The sequence below is a fragment of the Aspergillus uvarum genome, assembly GCF_003184745.1.
Source record: "Aspergillus uvarum CBS 121591 unplaced genomic scaffold BO82scaffold_74, whole genome shotgun sequence".
In the NCBI taxonomy this organism is placed as follows: domain Eukaryota; kingdom Fungi; phylum Ascomycota; class Eurotiomycetes; order Eurotiales; family Aspergillaceae; genus Aspergillus; species Aspergillus uvarum.
Genome location: NW_020291371.1, coordinates 15,539 through 31,817, shown reverse-complemented (window position 1 = coordinate 31,817; position 16,279 = coordinate 15,539). Strand labels below are relative to the sequence as shown.

General features: G+C 27.8%; 2 protein-coding genes across 2 annotated transcripts; one reads left to right on the top strand and one right to left on the bottom strand.

The window, feature by feature from the left end:
* Positions 1 to 881: 881 nt before the first annotated feature.
* Positions 882 to 12,087, top strand: BO82DRAFT_406582 (uncharacterized protein; the record flags this gene model as incomplete). The annotated part of the gene is made up of 5 exons (XM_025639570.1): positions 882 to 905; positions 10,854 to 10,859; positions 10,963 to 11,307; positions 11,397 to 11,619; positions 11,741 to 12,087. The coding sequence occupies 5 exons, from the start codon at positions 882 to 884 to the stop codon at positions 12,085 to 12,087; spliced, it is 945 nt and encodes a 314-aa protein (XP_025487172.1).
* A 1,600-nt stretch (positions 12,088 to 13,687) lies between these two features.
* Positions 13,688 to 16,244, bottom strand: BO82DRAFT_345884 (uncharacterized protein). Its single transcript, XM_025633724.1, has 6 exons — positions 16,098 to 16,244; positions 15,951 to 16,044; positions 14,923 to 15,921; positions 14,463 to 14,876; positions 14,176 to 14,405; positions 13,688 to 14,115 (listed from the first exon to the last, which is right to left on the bottom strand). The coding sequence occupies exons 1-6, from the start codon at positions 16,237 to 16,239 to the stop codon at positions 13,763 to 13,765; spliced, it is 2,232 nt and encodes a 743-aa protein (XP_025487171.1). The 5' UTR covers positions 16,240 to 16,244; the 3' UTR covers positions 13,688 to 13,762.
* Positions 16,245 to 16,279: the final 35 nt, after the last annotated feature.

Genomic DNA, 16,279 nt, shown 5'->3' with positions numbered 1-16,279 from the left:
TAATAAACCTTTAGTTTACTATAGTATTTAGTATAGTTTTTTTTTTATCTAACTAATTATGCCCCTCTGCTTATAGCAGAGCTTTATTAAAGTTGTTTAAAAATTCTTTTAATTCTATTCTTTCTTATTTTATTATATTTATCTGGTTTAGAGCTTTTTATTATATATTAAAATTTTTAAATATCTTATTTATTACTATAAACATATCTTTAAGTTGTACTGTTTTAGTATTTTAGAATTTAATCTAAAAAAGTATCTGCTGTGTTGCCTGTCTGTATAGTTAACTATAAATATAAAAAACTTATTCCAGCCCAGTAAAATAGCAATTTTTATTAATTATAAGTTTTATATATATATTTGATTTAAATAGTTTGTAATTATACTTATTTTTTTTATTAAATAATTTTATATTAGAATACTAAGGGTGGGGTCTGTAGTTTAGCTTATACAGTTACTATAGGGGGTTTCCTTTTAATTTACTATTAATAATAAAAGTTATATTATAACTCTGTAATTTATTTATCTACTTTTTAAAAGCTAGTTTCTGTTTTACTATTTCTATATAAAGGCTGATTAGCTTTTATAAAAAAGGTTATATATTATTATATATAGCTGTAGATACTGCAGTCGGCCGTAGTTCTTCCTAGTCTATTTATTTTATTATTTTAATAATTCTTTTAGTTTTATTTTATTCTATTTATATGTCTAGTCGGGCTCCGTCTAGGGCTTTTTAATAAGCTATTTTTAATATTTTAAAATGGATAGATTGTACTAATTCAAATATATCTTAAAATAAAAAGAAATAGCTAAAAAGCTATTTTATCTGTTTGTACAAAATTCTTTTATATATCTACTAAGCTAGTGCTAGTTTAGTACTTAGCATGCAAGGCCTTAGGTGCCAACTGGTGCCTGAAGCCGAGCTTTATAACAGGGCCTTAGTCCCATAACAGTATATATCTAAAGTATAACTGCTTTAATTATATTAGAATAAAAAGAGCTCTAGTAATAGTAGTAGATATTTTAAAAATTATTAAATAAATATTTAATACTAATATTATTGGTTGCAACTAAAAAAGAATTTCTAGCTATTTAATAGAGAATAAAAAACTAATTATAATAAAACTTTTAGTACGTAAAAATATTAGTACGTCCTATAATATCTAAAATAGTATTAATTTAATTAAAAATATTTTTTAAATTATATATTTTTAATATTTAGATATATTTTAAGTTTTTTAAATATCTCTACTATAGGTAAGAGTCTTTAGTATTTAAAAATATTATAAAAGATTTTATTTAGATTAGATAATAATATAAAGCTAGATAATAGTATATTAATTACTAGATTCTAACTATAATAAAAATAAAAGACTTTTTTAAAAATAGTTTAGTACTTATTATACCAGTTAATATTATTAAACTATATATTCTTTTTAAACTTTTTAGACTTTAATATTAGATTTAGAATAATTATAATTATTAGAGTGGCTTAACCTGACTATTATACCTTAACCTTAATCTGGCCATAACCTGGCAGTTAGGTTAAGATATAAAAAATTTTTAACTGTACAGTTATAGTCAGGTTAAGGTACAACTATTACTTTAACTATTTATATCTACAGATTAGAAAGATTAGATATAGCAGATAGGTTAATAACTATAGGTTAATTTATAATATATATATTCCCCTTATATAAATAATATATAAAATATAATATATTTTTAATTATAGTATAATAATATTTTATAGTTTTAGTTTATCTGCTCTATCTGCTTTACCAGCTCTACCTAATTAATCTGCTTTATTTAATTAATCTAATTAATCTAATTAATCTGTTTTATCTGCTCTATCTGTTTTATCTGCTTTATCTAATTAATCTGTACTATATATTCTACCTAAAAAATATACTATACTTTGTAAAAGACTTCTATAAAGTCTAGTATAAAAAAAATAGTATCTGGTATTAGATATACTAATAATATTATACCACTTTTTATACTGTTCAGAATAGTAATTATAATAGTATAGAAATTATAAAAACTGGGTTTTTATCTCTATCTAAATATATATAGTATTTAAAGATTTAGATAAGGCTGGTTTTCCTATTACTAATAATAATCTATTTTTAGAGTTATTTTTAAAATTATTTATATTTTTATTTTTACTAATATAAAAGATAGTAATCACCTTATCCTTCTCTTACTTTTTAGATGTAAAAATAATCAAATCTAGATTAAAATTATTAAAAATATCTTAGTATTTCTTACTAATAGTAAAATAATTAGTATACATCTAAAGTATAACTGCTTTAATTATATTAAAATAAAAACAGCTCCGGTAATAGTAGTAGATATTTTAAAAACTATTAAATAAATATTTAATACTAATACTATTAGTTACAACTAAAAAGAAATCTCTAGCTATTTAGTAAAGAATAAAAAACTAATTATAGTAGGACTTTTAGTAAGTAAAAATATTAGTATATCCTATAATACCTAAAACAGTATTAGTTTAATTAAAAATATTTTTTTAAGTTATATACTTTTAATATTTAGATATGTTTTAAGTTTTTTAAATATTTCTACTATAGGTAAGAGTCTTTAGTATTTAGAAATATTATAAAAGGTTTTATTTAGACTAGATAATAATATAGAGCCAGATAACAGTATATTAATTATCAGATTCTAACTGTAATAAAAATAAAAGATTTTTTTAGAAACAGTTTAATACTTATTATACTAGTTAATATTATTATTAAACTATATATTCTTTTTAAACTTTTTAAGCTTTAATATTAGGTTTAGAATAGTTATAATTATATAAATATAGCCTTTTATTTAGTAGATATAATAGTAGTACTTTTAAAGCTTTTAATATATATTCTATAAGCCTTTAAAAATGTTTTTCTTCCAGAGCACCTGCTTTCTTACTAGTTGATTAATTAAGTAATCTAGGTAATTAAAAAGATTATTATAAGTATTATAAATCTTATAAATAATAGGCCTACTGTTCTTAGATAAATAGAATATAAAAAAAAAAAAGTATAAAAGCTTAAAAAAATACTTTATCTGTTTCTACTTAATTATAGTAGGATAAAGATAATTAATATTACTATACTTACAGTACTAAATAAAATTTTTAATTATTTAATAAAGATTAAGCATCTAGTAAATTATAAAATAAATTAAGTTCCAGCAGGTTTTACAGTCTAAAAAAAAATAGTAAACTAATTTAGATTTTAGTTGTTAGGTAAGCTGGAACTTTTTATAGTATTAAAAGCTTATATTTACAAATCATATAATCTTCTAAATCTATAATTAAAAATTAGTATAATAAGCTATTACTAAAAGAAGACTTTTAAAAGCTATCTGTAAAAAACTACTACAAACAGCTTTTAATATAAATAGTAAAAACTATTTATATTAGCCTTTTATAAATAGCTCCTAGAACATATTTTTTTAAAAGTTTTTAAAATATTAAAAAAGGTTTTAAAACTTTTTTATAATTTTTTTATATATATTTAACAGTACTGTTTAAGGCCTTAATCTAAAGTTTTTATAAAAAAATATTAACTATAAGCTGAATTATATAAGTAAAATAGAATATATAATACTGGCTCTAAATAATTTTTAAAAGATTAGGATTAATTAAAGTATTATAAAGCTGGGTACTCTGGCTAAGCTGGACTTAAAGTTTAGATAAAATTATACTAAATATTAAATTATTATTATTAGTATTATTAGTTATTATATCTAACAACTAATAGGCTAGATTATATTTATATAAAACTAATAGAATAATTATAGCTAGATTTTTATTAGTATAAGATTTAAATACCAGTCCGAAGCCCAGTAAAACTTTATAATAATTTATATCTTTTATTAAAAAATATTTAATTAAAGTAAGAAATACTTTTTAATCAGGGCTGGTCCGGTAGTCTACTATAATTAATATCTATTTATTATCTAAGAACTTTAATAGCAGCTGTATATATATATTTTTTAAGAATTTTAAAAAATATTCTTTAATCTGTGCTTAATTAAAAGAATTTGGTTTTTAGTAAAAAAATAAAGTAGTAAGATTAATTATCTGTTTAAATTAAATATATTTAACAGTTCGGAATGGTAGGTGACAGGTAATTATAAAGTATAGAACTTAATTCTAAAAATTCTGTTTATTATAAACTATAAAGGCCTAGAGAAAGTAATAATTAAAAAAATATCTATTTTTAAAAAATAAAAAAATAAGTAAATATTTATAATAATTCTTTATTTAGTATCTAACTAATTATTTATTTAGATATAACTAATAATATTTTCTTTTTATAATTCTTACAAAAATAGTAGCTTATAGAACTAGTTTTTAAGTTTTTAATTTTTAAATATTATAAAATATAAAGGTATATAGTACAGTAGATATAAAAGGTTCTGTTAGAAAATAATATATCTTTTTAAAAATTATTTTATACTATTAATAACTTCTTCCAACCGAAGTAAAATGGCGGTTTTTAAACTTATATATAGATTTTAAAAAAGATTATCTTCTACTACTAATTCTAAAAAATAGGGACTTTTTTTTAAAAAGTTAGATATAGAATAATCTTCCAATTCTTTGCAACATACATAATCTTAAGATTTAAAAAGAAAAAAAAGATCTGGCTTAAAAAGCTTATCTTAGTTTAAGTATTATTATAGTTTGTAAAGATCTAAGAAATAGAAGAAAAGGGCTTAATAGTATTTTCTAAAAATAAGCTAAATAACTGTAATTAACTTATAATTCTAAGACTACTCTGTAAGTAATAGATATAGAAAAATAAAAATAGAAAATTTTATAAAGATAGTTTATTTTACTTTAAAATATACTTTTATATAAATATAATTTATTATATTTTAATATACAGCTAAAGCACCCGCCGCAGCTTATATATTTTAGTAGGCCTAGTAAATAAAAAATCATATTTAAAACCCAGAATTACAGGTACTTAGGGCTAACTAGATTAAATATATTAAAAATCTTATTTTTATATCTGAAAAAGGCTTTTACAGAACCTACTATAAAAAATATAATATCTAATATTAAATTAGATAATTATTAAAAAGTATATTTGCTAAAAAAGACTAAGTAGGTAATATAACACAGGATTTTAAATAGATTTAGATTAATAGAGTATTTAGAATTATTAGAATTAAAGGGATCAAAGGAGTTAATTAGATTAATAAAAAAATTAAGATTATTAGTATAAAAAAAGTTAATAAGATTAGCAGAATAATTAAGATTATTAGAATTAAAAAAGTTAATTAAATTAGATATAAAGATTTATATTATATTATATACAGCTTAAACAGAGCAGTAATTATATATTTTTATATATATTTTTTACTGTAAAAGTAAAAATTATGTTAAAAGCTGGAATTTATTAGTACTACTAAGAATTTTTTATTATTTTTTAAAAATAGAGATAAAAAAGATAGTAATACTTTACTTAATTATCTTTATTTAATTTAAAAAGCTTTTTTTTATATACTTTTAGGTAGTAGTTAAGATAGTTAGATTAATAATCTGTTAATCTAAATATACCTTAACTATACTAAAGTTAAAAAAGATATAGTAGATAAATCTTAGTACTAAAAATAGTTAAAATAGTTAACCGCCTGATTTTTGGCTATACTGCGGTTAGATATAAAAATTTTCTTAACCTAGCCATAATCTGGCAGTTAGGTATAAAAATTCTAATTAACCTGACCTGACCTGGCTGTTAGCCACTCTAATAATTATATAAATATAGCCTTCTATCTGGTAGGTATAATAGTAGTATTTTTAAAATTTTTAATATATATTTTATAAGCTTTTAAAAATCTTCTTTTCTTAAAGCGCCTGCTTTTTTACTATTTAATTAATTAAGTAATCCAGGGAATTAAAAAATTATTATAAATATTATAAATCTTATAAACAGTAGGCCTACTGTTTTTAGATAAAGAAAATATAAAAAAAAGAGGTATAAAAGCTTAAAAAAATACTTTATTTACTTCTACTTAATTATAGTAGAATAAAAATAATTAATATTACTATACTTACAGTATTAAATAAAACTTTTAATTATTTAATAAAGATTAAATATCTAGTAAATTATAAAATAAATTAAATTCCAGTAGGTTTTACAGTCTAAAAAAAATAGTAAACTAATCCAAATTTAAATTATTAAATAAGCTGGAACTTCTTACAGTATTAAAAGCTTATATTTATAAATTATATAATTTTTTAAATCTATAATTAAAAATTAGTATAATAAGCTATTACTAAAAAAAAGATTTTTAAAAGCTATTTATAAAAGGCTACTATAAATAGTTTTTAATATAAATAGTAGGAACTGTCTGTATTAGCCTTTTATAAATAGCTTTTAGAATATATCTTTTTAAAAGTTTTTAAATTACTAAAAAAGGCTTTAAAATTTTTATTATTTTTTTTATATATATTTAACAGTACTGTTTAAAGCCTTAATCTAAAGTTTTTATAAAAAAATATTAATAATAAGCTAAATTATATAAGTAAAACAGAATATATAATACTAGCTTTAAGTAATCTTTAAAAAACTAGAGTTAATTAAAGTATTATAAAGCTGGGTGCTTTAGCTAAGCTAGATTTAAAGTTTAGATAAGATTATATTAAATATTAAACTAGTATTACTAGTATTTTTAATTATTATATCTAATAACTAATAGGCTAGATTATATTTATATAAAATTAATAGAATAATTATAGCTAGATTCTTACTAGTATAAGATCTAGATACTAGTTAGAAGCTTAGTAGAACTTTATAGTAATCTATATTTTTTATTAAAGAATATCCAGTTAAAATAAAAGATACTTTTTAATTAAGGCTGGTTTAGTAGTCTACTATAATTAATATTTATTTATTATTTAAAAACTTTAATAACAGCTGTATATATATATCTTTTAATAACTTTAAAAAATATTTCTTAATCTATACTTAATTAGAAGAACTTGGTTTTTAATAAAAAAATAAAACAGTAAAATTAATTATTTATTTAAATTAAATATATTTAACAGTTTAGAATAGTAGGTAATAAATAATTATAAAATATAAAGTTTAATTTTAAAAGTTTTATTTATTATAGACTGTAGAGGCCTAGAAAAAGTAATAATTAAAAAAATATCTCTTTTTAAAAAATAAAAAAATATGTAAATATCTGTAATAGTTTTTTACTTAGTATTTAACTAATTATTTATTTAAATATAACTAATAGTATTTTTTTTATAATTCTTCTAAAAATAGTAGCTTATAAAACTAGTTTCTAAATTTTTAATTTTTAGATATTATAAGATATAAAGGTATATAGTACAGTAAATATAAGAAATTCTATTAAAAAATAATATATCTTTTTAAAAGCTGTTTTATATTATCATTAATAATTTTTTTAACTAAAGTAAAATAGTAGTTTTTAAGCTTATATATAAGCTTTAAAAAAGATTATTCTCTTCTACTAAATCTAAAAAATATTTTGTTTAAAAAGTTAGATATAGAATCACTTTCTAATTCTTTACAATACATATAATCTTAAGATTTAAAAAAAAAGATCTGGCTTAAAAAACTTATTTTAGTTTAAATATTATTAAAAAATCTAAAAAACAGAAGAAGAAGATTTAATAGTATTTTTTAAAAATAAACTAAATAATTATAATTAACTTATAATTTTAAAACTACTTTATAAGTAATAGATATAGAAAAATAAAAGTAGAAAATTTTATAAAAATAGTTTATTTTACTTTAAAATATATTTTTATATAAATATAATTTATTATATTTTAATATACAGCTAAAGTACCTGCTGTATTTTATATATTTTAGTAGGCCTAATAAGTAGAAAATTATATCTAAAGTCCAAAATTATAAATAGTTAGAGCCAACTAGATTAAATAAATTAAAAATCTTATTTTCTTATTTAAAAAAGACTTTTACAGAACCTACTATAAAAAATATAATATCTAATATTAAACTAAATAATTATTAAAAAATATATTTACTAAGAAAGACTAAGTAAATAGTATAGTATAGGATTTTAAATAAATTTAGATTAATAAAGTATTTAGAATTATTAGAATTAAAAAAATTAAAAAAATTAATTAGATTAATAGAATAATTAAGATTGTTAGTATTAAAAAGATTAATTAGATTAGCAAAGTAATTAAAATTATTAGAATTAAAAGAAATAATTAAATTAGATATAAAGATTTATATTATATTATATACAGTCTAAACAGTACTGTAATTATATATTTTTATATATATTTTTTACTATAAAAGTAATAATTTTATAAAAAGCTGGAATTTATCAGCACTACTAAAAATTCCTTATTTTTTTTTAGAAATAGAAATAAAGAAGATAGTAATACTTTACTTAATTATTTTTAATTAATTTAAAAAGCTTTTTTTATATGCTTTTAGACAACAGTTAAAATAGTTAGATTAATAATTTATTAATCTAAATATATCTTAACTATACTAAAGCTAAAAAGGGTATAGCAGATAGAACTTAGTACTAAAAATAGTTAAAATAATTAACCGCCTGATTTTTAGCTATACTGTAGTTAGATATAAAAATTTTCTTAACCTGGCTATAACCTGGCGGTTAGGTATAAAAATTCCAATTAACCTGACCTGACCTGGCCGTTAGCCACTCTAGTTTTTTTAAAAACTATAGTCTTAGATTAGAATATCTAGTTTATAAGTTATATTTAAAAAAAAGTATATAATCTACTGGGAATTATTAGAAGATTATCTACAGCCTATTATTTTTGAATAAATAAAGTAATTAAATATATAAATAGTACAATTAAAGTATATCTTAAAGCTTATATAAACTATAACTAAAAAAACTAGATTAACCTGCTGTCTTTAGCAGAGTTGGTAATTAACAACTATATAAATACAGCTATAGGATTCTTACTATTTTTTCTAAACTATAGTTATAACTTAAATCTAAACAGCTAAAAAATAGTTTAAAGTACAGATCTAAAGATTACTACCTCCAGCCCTATCTAATAAGAAGATATAATTATATAAAAGATATATAATACCTTAAACTAGATCTAAAGTACTATAGTTTATATATAATTAGAGTGGATTTTGGTTGAAAAACAGGTTAAAAACCAAGCTTTTAAAATCTGTATTTAAGTTTAATTTCTATTGTATATTTGTGTTTGAAAACTGTAATAGGAATTTGTTTTTATTTAGATTTATATTTTATAATTTAAATACAATCCAATATAGCCATGCTGTATTTAATACATGACTAATCAGTTTTCGGCCATTTTTATAAGTGAATTTTTAACTGTTGGGTAATATACTGTATTGGTAATGTATTACATAATAAATATATATAGATAATATAAATACTATATTCTAGACTATAAATTACAACATATTAAATTATATAAAGATTTTTATAGTATTTTATCTTTATACCTGTGTCTGTATTTTTTAACTGTTTTAAGCAAAACGGTTAACCATCAGGTTAAAAAAATCCACTCTATGTTACGGGACGGATGGATTGTGCTAATCGAAACGTGCCTTAGAACAAGAAGAAATAGCTGAGGAGCTATTTTATCTGTTCGTACAAAATTCTTTTATATGTGCGCTAAGCTAGTGCTAGTTTAGTACTTAGCGTGCGAGGCCTTAGGTGCCAACTGGTGCCTGAAGCCGAGCTCTATAACAGGGCCTTGGTCCCATAACACTCTAATCCAGAGTATAGCAAAGTTAGAGTAAGATTTTATTTTTATATATTATGAGTTATATAGTAATCTAATACTTTGTATCGCCAGTACAGGGGTTATAAATAATTATATATTATATAAATAAAAAAAGCAAATTGCAGTTGGTAAAAGCAGCAAAAATCTAAGAAAATTATAATAAATAAAAACTAATATATTATTTAAGTAATTAGGTTTATTACCCCCAGCACTAGAAAGAGGAGGTATAATATGAATAAGCAGAAGAAATAATAGAAATTATATAAATAAAAGCTGTAGAAAATAATAAAAAGAAAAAAGAGCTTTTATTATAGAATTAAAGCCCTAATATAAAGCTTAGTTTTAAAAACTAGTTAGTATCTAAGATCTTATATATTATATTCTAAACTAGTACTAGTTTAGTATACATATTAAAAAACTTTATACAAACGGATAAAATAGCTTCCCAGCTATTTTTTCTTGTTTTAAGGCATATTTTAATTGGCACAATCCATCTGTCCTGTAACAAATATCAATCGCGAAGGCTCGCAGGGCCCTTACACTTAAGATAATATAACTGCCAATTAGACTATCTCAGTCTTATTAATTTAATACTATTTTTAATAAAATCTTTCATATAGGAAAAAAAAGCAAAAAGAGTTATATATTTTTACAGTATTGTCTTATCTATATCAAAGGTACATAAAACAAATAAGTAAAATATGTTAAACTAGATAAAAGCAGAAACCAATCCATCTTGCCTTTACAATTATACTAAATTTAAAAAATATTACTATACTACAATTAAAAATATATTATACTTTATATATTATCTATATATAAACTTACATATATATTATCATTTTATTTATTATATCTAATTTTTCTAACTAGCAGATATAAGTAGTTAGAATAATAACTATATTTTCATCTAATGTTAATTATACAGTTAAAAATCTTTTATATCTTAACCTAACTGCTAGGTTATGGTTAGGTTAAGGTTAAGGTATAACAGTCAGGTTAATCAACTCTAGTTTATATAGCAATTTAAATTCAAAAAGTATTTAACAGTACTTTTAGTTTTAATTAATAAAGTAGCTAATAGATCTATGTAAGGTTATTGACAATAAATATTAAACAGTTAAGTAGTACTAAAATTCTATTAGTTTTAGAAAGCTTACTCAAAACCTTGCGTTGTTTCAATTCGTCATTAGATCGTAAAACTCGGTTCTGTACGCGCCACGAACTTCACCGCGCAGAGCGATGGACATTTGATCACCACCGCCTTTCCTAACGAGGGAAACGTGGCGACACATGCCTGCGCAGCAGGGGCTGCTCTTTTCCTCGTCGGTTCTCTCTACAAGTACGTGGGCCCTCGACTGTCCCTCTTGCTCGGCGGTTGGACCTACGCCCTTTATGCGGGATCCTTGCTCAACTTCAACCGAACCGGTAACGGAGACTTTGTGATCGCGGCCGGATCGCTGCTGGGTCTCGGGGCGGCCTTTTTTTGGGTGGCGCAGGGCACGATCATGGTGACTTACACGACAGAGCGCACGCGGGTAAGAGTCATCGGGCTCTTCTGAGTGACCGTCAACCTTGGGGGCACAATAGGCTCGCTGATCAGCTTTGCTTGAACTACCACTCAAAGTCCGGCACGGTGACCAACTCGACCTACGTGGCCTACCTGGTAGTCATGCTACTTGGTTTGGCTTTGTCGCTGCTGGTCTGCTCAACTGACGTCCTCTCTACGCGCTATCAGGGCCAACGCATACAACACGCTGCCCAGCGACTTGAACTCCGGCACTGGGTTCGCAGTCTGCACGGTACCGCGCTGCAGACCTTGCGCGCCATCGCTGACCCGCGTCTCATCTGTTTGTACCGCTCTTCTACAACGCTAACGTTTTCTATTCCTATCAGTAGAATGTTGTCAATGGTAGCGTATTCGACCTGCGCACGCGCGCCCTTAACGGCGCTCTCTAATGGATTGCGCAGATGGTCGGCGGACTGCTGATCGGGTCGATCCTGGACTGGGGCCGCTGGAACCGTCGAACCCGTGCATTTACCGGGTGGACGGTACTCTTCGTCACGGGCATGGCTATCTGGACGGCGGATACGCGTTTCAGCGTGGGGTGGACTCTCAGGGAGCCGACTCCCCGAGGGTCGACTACCTGGATGGCAGCCGATACCTGGGCCCCATGTTCCTGTATTTCTTTTACGGCGTGTACGATTCGTTCTGGCAGTCGTACTGTTACTGGATGATTGGGGCGCTATCTTCCAGCCCTGTCGTCAAGGCTGCAAACTGCTGCTGTCACACCCCCCCAGCTCGCCGCACGCCTTAAATATAAAGCCAAAGTATGTACAAAGAATTACTATAAAGAGAAAAATATAGAAAATCATAGTAGTGAGAACTAGATAATGCTGTAGGAGAACTGCCCAACTTTTTTGAAGCCTAAGAAACCAATATATACCCAACCAGCTAATTATTTTAGCTATGTAAAAAGAAGTTATATTAGTAAAAAGTATAACAACACAGTAAAAGGAGTACCTGGCTTTTATAAAGTCTAAGAAACTTATATACACTCGCCAGTTAATTGCTATATATAAATATCTTAACTGTTTAACCTGTAAAAGTATCGACAAAGTTGAAAGAAACTGCAAGTACTTAAATTTCTATGGTAGATTTTAAATAATACTATATATTAATTCTAAAAGCCTTTTAATCTGCAGAATGTAGTTCCAAATGTAGATAAAAACAACAATTAAAGCTGTATATAAAAAAATAGGGAAAAGATATTTACTGTTAACTTACTTAGTTAATATAATAGTCTAAGGGGTAAAAAATTCCGCGTTGGTTTAGCTGGATATAGGCTTTTTTATAGACAGATTACTGGATTCTAGCAGTTTAACTGTAGAACTAGATATATTGTAGTATTTTTTTTCTCTACAAGACTTTTAAAGTGCTTTATCAACTTAAAAAGCTTTATTTTATTAAAAGAATCTATATTATTACTAATTTTATTTTTATAGATTATTATCTATATAGGAAAACTTTTTTTATTTTATATAAAAGTATTAATACTGCAGAATATATATTAAGCTTACAACCAAAACAACAGGCGCCGGAGTATGAGATTTAAAAAGTAGTAATATATATAAATATTATTAAAAAGTTTAAAATATAGAGAAAAAAAAAGTCTAAAATAATACTTTATTTACCTGCAATACCGGCCTTGTAGATAATATAGTATATTTTATTAAAAGCTTTATCCGCGTGGATATAGTTGCTGTAAATATTTAAGTATTTTTAAAAAGTCTTAGATAAAAGGTGGATAATAAGCCAACTACTAACTGCAACAGAGTAGTTATCCTATATTATAAAATTCTTATTATTTATATATAGGCGAGGGAAGGCAGAATTAATAAAAATATTAGCTTAATATATGTAAAGATTAATTTTAACAAAATAATACTAAATATTCCAGCTGAGATAATCTTTAAAAAGTATAAGGCTTAGCTATAATATAGAAAGAGATGTAGAAAGAACTTGGCTGCTATATTAATACTAATTAGTAGATATTTTTATAGTTTTACTACTAGGCTCAGCCATCTTGGTATAGAAACCTACAGGCTAAAAGGTTTAATAATAGATATATTAATAAAAAACAGTAGAAAAGTAGTAATATTAATAAAAAATAATAAAACAACGCGTTACAGAGAGTGAGGGCTTATAATCTGATAACGCCTTAAAAAGGTGGAAGATGCTTGGATTCTGACTACATCAGGCTAACTGCGAGAACTAGCTAAGGCCACCGAGGTGGGCGATGAGCTCGCAGCCTCAGGCAAGGCCGCAGGCTGCCGCCGTCAAAATAGGTTCTATTATATAGTTAATTTAGTGGCTGGAATCTAACGATTTCGGCAAGAAAACAAATTCTTGATTTTCGAGTGGATCTCATAGCTTCTATCTACTATAGGCTGAGCGGTACCAAATATCCTTTTCGCCTTCTCTTGGTTATGTCAGTACAGACTACTAGGTACACTGTCCAGCCACGACATGTCAAAGATGTCTGGTAAATCTAATGTATCCAAGACCGCTGCTGATAGCCCTTCAGCTAGAAAAGTCTCATGTGGGGGATTGCCAGGTGTCAGAGGAGGGCAGGTTTGCCCGGCATTGATGGAGGCGCTGACTCTCTCATAGAGCAGCTCGAGTGCCACAATGCACCGTTGAGCAGAGGAACTGTAGCTTTGATACTTGCTTAAAATCTCAAGAACACGCTGCCAGGTGCGAGCAACTGCTTCTTCGGTCATCTCCGATAGAATAGCCTGATGAAGACGACCAGCAATCAGGACCGTGCCAGCTGTGTACACATCTGAACGGAATTAGCTTCTGTGAAATCGAGCTGAGCAGGAAATAGCATTCTCAGACGTACATAAAATATTGTACCACCAAGCTGGAAGCAGGCCGATGGTATTATCCGTTGTCAAGTTCGTATAGGTCATATCGATGAGATCTTGAGCTGACCTCACACAGATTATGGAGCATTGCAGAGCAAACCGTTGGGGAAGCGAGTCTTCCGATGATGTCAAAGAGGATCGATTGGACAGATCACAATATTTGGATAGTATTGGACGTAGAAGAACCATTCTGACATGGAGCAATCTAGTAAAAGGAATTAATAAATTTGATTTGGCCATATCGTGTGATTTGCATGGATACCTCAGTCTCAGTACGACCTTCTGCCTACTAATGACATGATTCGCAGGTAATGGTGTGGCTTGACTGCGAAAAATTGCCGGAAGGCTTTGGGACCACACGCTGAGTGCGTAGTCGAGCTGAAACACTGTTACTTGACCTTCATGGAAACTTCGGAAGAAGTAGTTATGGTGGTCATCGGACTTTTCTGGAGGGCTGCTATTCAGATAGAGGCTAAGAAGTATGTCGTTCAAGATTTCGTACAGCTCCAAGCACTTTGCATAGAATGTTATGAAAGACGGCATCTCTATCTCTCCTTGAGGACGTGACTCTGTGAGAACTTGCGGAACCTCCTCATCTACCATGGTAGGTAAAGCGACAGCACCAGCTGCATCTTTCGATATCATGGCAGGGCGTCCCAAGGTCAACGCAACCACACTGTGCAAATTAGACGGGGTTTTCAAAAGAGTTCGAATTCACTAACCGATCCATAAGAACACATCCATGCCAGATTCTCCTGGCGAGCTCTTTTCCTTGACAGCCGGCTAAGCGTGAACTTGTCTCCGGCAGGTGGAGTCCTAGGCTTTGAGCACTACGAATTGCCATGCCAGTGACAATCCAGCATTGATCAGCATGATCTGTGCTTTGAAGATATTGCGACATCAGAAGTAGGCACTGAATCAGTGCGGTGGACCCTGGCTGCCACATGTCAAACTGAATAAGCTGTTTGGCGCGAGAAAAAAAGCTGTCAGCTGTTGCTGCCCGGTTCTCTGGCTCGATTGTCTCAGATAATTGACAGCCTAAGGCGAATATAACATTGAAAGTGCACATGAGCATGTCTTCATCGCCAGGGGATCCTTCTCCATTCCACATCTTCAGATACTCGGCGGATAGTTGTTCTCGATCGAAAAATGGATAAAGGGGGAAGACAAACTCCCAGTATATTTCCATGAGGTGGTCTGCCATGCGCCTTGGAGGCAGCACATGATGGCCGATGGTTGCAGAGGTGGAAGGCTCTTTTGCTCTCTGACGATTGAATAGAGAGGATTGCAGATTGATGATTCCCGATGGTGGCACTTCCTTCTCCACTGCGATCCTGATCTGCCGCATGAAGCCCCCTGCGCTCGAGTTTCCAAAGAACCCCTGTGCTGGGTATCTTTCATCTGGGGTTACCTCCCCTACCATCGCGTTGATTCCCTCTGTATTGTTAGTCGGCCGCTGGGGTTCAGTCGAATTGTACGGCAGCGAAGAAGATAATACACGCGGCGCGCGATCAATTGAGGTTTCCGCCAAGTGGCAGGATGAAGAATTCAACGTCCCATTTTCCAAAAGATTGCTCGAAAATTGCTGGGCTTCAACACATTGTGACTGTGTTAGATGCTGGCGTGAGCTCTGTTGTATCGTGGATTGTTTATCAGTGCTAGGGCTTTTGACCGACTGTGGATCAGTCCGCCTTTGCTCTCTCTCAGCATTCAATCTGAATCTATCATGCTACTGTGACGGCGTTCTTACTTAGCGGATGCGCTCCTTTCAGAGGACTTGCACGAGTAAACACAATCCTGTTCTATGCCATAATATTCGCTTCGTGCCAAACAAGGTCCGCATGCTGATAGGGACAGTCAACGGGAGGCATCGGCAAGAGGTCACAGCTCCACTTACCGGGCCTTTGGCCATCACACCGCACTTTCCGGGTCCTGCACGTCTCACATGCCACTGCGATCTTGCGCCGCTTTGCTTGCCGCAACGGAGAAACCTTACCTGTATCTGGATGGGACGGAACGGACCATTCTTCGCGATCCATATTGCTGATGATTAATTATGTCAGGAATCAAATCTCTTCC

Bases quoted from the DNA above. Each gene is read 5' to 3' on its own strand.
- BO82DRAFT_345884 (XM_025633724.1), bottom strand. From the start codon at position 16,239: ATGGATCGCGAAGAATGGTCCGTTCCGTCCCATCCAGATACAGGTAAG. The intron at 15,922-15,950 runs GTAAGAACGCCG...GTAGCATGATAG, and splicing joins GAAAGGAGCGCATCCGCTAA to ATTCAGATTGAATGCTGAGA. The intron at 14,406-14,462 runs GTATCCATGCAA...TCCTTTTACTAG, and splicing joins AAGGTCGTACTGAGACTGAG to ATTGCTCCATGTCAGAATGG.